Source organism: Macrobrachium nipponense, chromosome 31 (assembly GCF_015104395.2).
Source record: "Macrobrachium nipponense isolate FS-2020 chromosome 31, ASM1510439v2, whole genome shotgun sequence".
Classification (NCBI taxonomy): domain Eukaryota; kingdom Metazoa; phylum Arthropoda; class Malacostraca; order Decapoda; family Palaemonidae; genus Macrobrachium; species Macrobrachium nipponense.
Window position 1 is genome coordinate 6,767,271 of NC_061093.1, and position 2,229 is coordinate 6,769,499.

At 46.7% G+C, this 2,229-nt stretch overlaps 1 protein-coding gene across 1 annotated transcript; it reads left to right on the forward strand.

Annotated features, from left to right (window-relative positions):
* Window positions 1-490: 490 nt before the first annotated feature.
* On the forward strand, window positions 491-1,942 carry LOC135206577 (dnaJ homolog subfamily C member 3-like). Its single transcript, XM_064237919.1, has one exon. The coding sequence runs from the start codon at window positions 491-493 to the stop codon at window positions 1,940-1,942; it is 1,452 nt and encodes a 483-aa protein (XP_064093989.1).
* The last annotated feature ends 287 nt before the right edge of the window (window positions 1,943-2,229 follow it).

Here is a 2,229-nt window from a genome sequence, read left to right on the forward strand (position 1 = left end):
ATATATATATATATATATATATATATATATATATATATATATATATATATATATATGTGTGTGTGTGTGTGTGTGTGTGTGTGTGTGTGTGTGTGTGTGTGTGTGAACTCAAGAATTTTACGCTTCCCTCATCAAATAAGATTAAAAGCCCCTTTTTCCTTTCATTCTTAAATCTTTAAAATTTATTTTTTGTGTTATAATCATCTGTGACTGCAATAGTATAAAACTTTCCAGCTGACTTTTCAGTTCCTTTCCCGACGGAGACATCATTTATTGACTCACTTTTCAAGTCGTCTCCATTTGCATGGTTTCTGCTGAAGCCGTCGAAGTCTTCAGGAGCCTTCAGTCACTCCAAGTCCTTCCGAAAGAAGGCTCCGCCAGGAATCTGAAAAGAAAGGCCTCGAAGCCGAAATGAGGATCTGCAGAATCCCTAGAGCTCTATCGGCATTTTCTAATTCTGACGTTTTGATCGGGTGGAAGAAAGGCAACCATGTTTGCTCTTAGTACAGTTAACATTGTTATGAAAAACTTATTGGCTCTGATCCCTACCGGATCAGTGATACTACCTGTTATAAATGAAATCCGAAACCTCGGATTATTTATTGGTAACGCAACAGCTCTTGCTCTGGGAGGACTTCTTGGCCGCGCACATCAGTGCATTGAAGGACAGAAGGCTCTCCAGATTGCTCAAGATGCTGCTGCAACTGCCAGGATGGACGCCGACGACGACCTTTTCTATGCCACCGAAATGATCTCTCTCCTGAAGGAAGACTGGACGGACGCTCAGGAGGAGAACCTTTTCCTCCTGGAAGAGATCGACGACGTGAATTTCAACGAAGCAGCTCTAATACAGACGAATGAAGACTTACTCGACCAGTTACAGGAAGAAAAACACAACGTTGAAAAGCTAGGTAACGACTGCGACTCAGCTGAAGAGGAGAATGAATACCTGAAGAAAAAGCTCGCAGAGTTGCAGGAATCATTAATCCAGAAGGAAAAAGAGATAAAAAATCTAAATGAGCACCTCGCAGGGAAAGAGAAAGAATGTCAGGAAAACCGACAAAAAGTGGAAGAACTGAAGAGACAAGCTGAAGACAACGATTTCTACTGTGAGTACGTCGAGGAGAAGGTGAAGGCCCACGAAGTCGAAAGAAAGAGACTGAACCAGGTGGTCACAGAACTGGAGGAGAGACTGCGAATCTCACAGCGAGATCCAGTCTCTGTTCTCGCTAGAAATCGCGATCAAGTGAAAAATCACGGTCGTGAGACGCAGGAGACTCGAGGTCTGCAGGAGGAGGCCCATATCATGGAAGCCAGAGTTCAGTCGCTTCCGAAGAACGAAACAGAAAAGCCTAAGAATAATGCCTTGGCTGAAGAGGACAAGGCGAAAGGAAACACGTTCTACAAGCTTGGACGCCTGGAAGAGGCTTGTGAATGTTTCCTCAGAGTACTGGATGTGGCCGACGCTGACGACCAAGCGGACTACAGGCTGAGACTGGGATTGTGTCTGTTGTTACTTGGAAGACACAGCGAAGCTATGGTCCAGCTTGAAGGATTAGATGGTCGAGAAGATTTGGTTGCAGCCGCCAAAGTCCTCCAAAGAATGCAACGTCACGGCTGCCCCTACTACATCCTGGGAATTGCCGAAACGGCTAATTTGAAGGACATAGAGTGGGCCTACAGAAAGCGGGCGCTCAAGTTCGACCCTGATAGGTGCCAAGGGTCTCAGGAAGAGCGACAACGCAGGAAGGAAATCGTGCAGAAGGTCAACTATGCCAACGATCTCCTGCATGATTCTGAAGAAAGAGGAGAGTATGACGCTGTCAGGGAGTTCATCAAGGACCAGGCAGCTAGAATGTTTCAAAATCCTCAGGAGGCCATGAAAGTGAAGAGGAAGAGACCTGGAAGGAGAGCGAAGAGGATGAACGCTAAAGGACACTAGCTGGAAATAACAGGAGAAACAGCCCCTGATTAACCAACATGGTGGAGGACTTTGACTTGTCACCAGTTGGAAATGTTGCATCGTGTTCCAGAGGAGCTGTGATCTTCTCGGCCCATTCGATGGCTTGACTGCAGGATGGGTGTTCACTGCTGCTCCCCCCAGCAGCAACCAGCGACGGGAGGTCCCCCCACCTCCCACACACCCATCCTGCAATCAACCCCATCGACTGGGCCAAGAAGATCACAGTGCCTCTGGAACATGACGCAGCATCATCAACTGGTGACCAG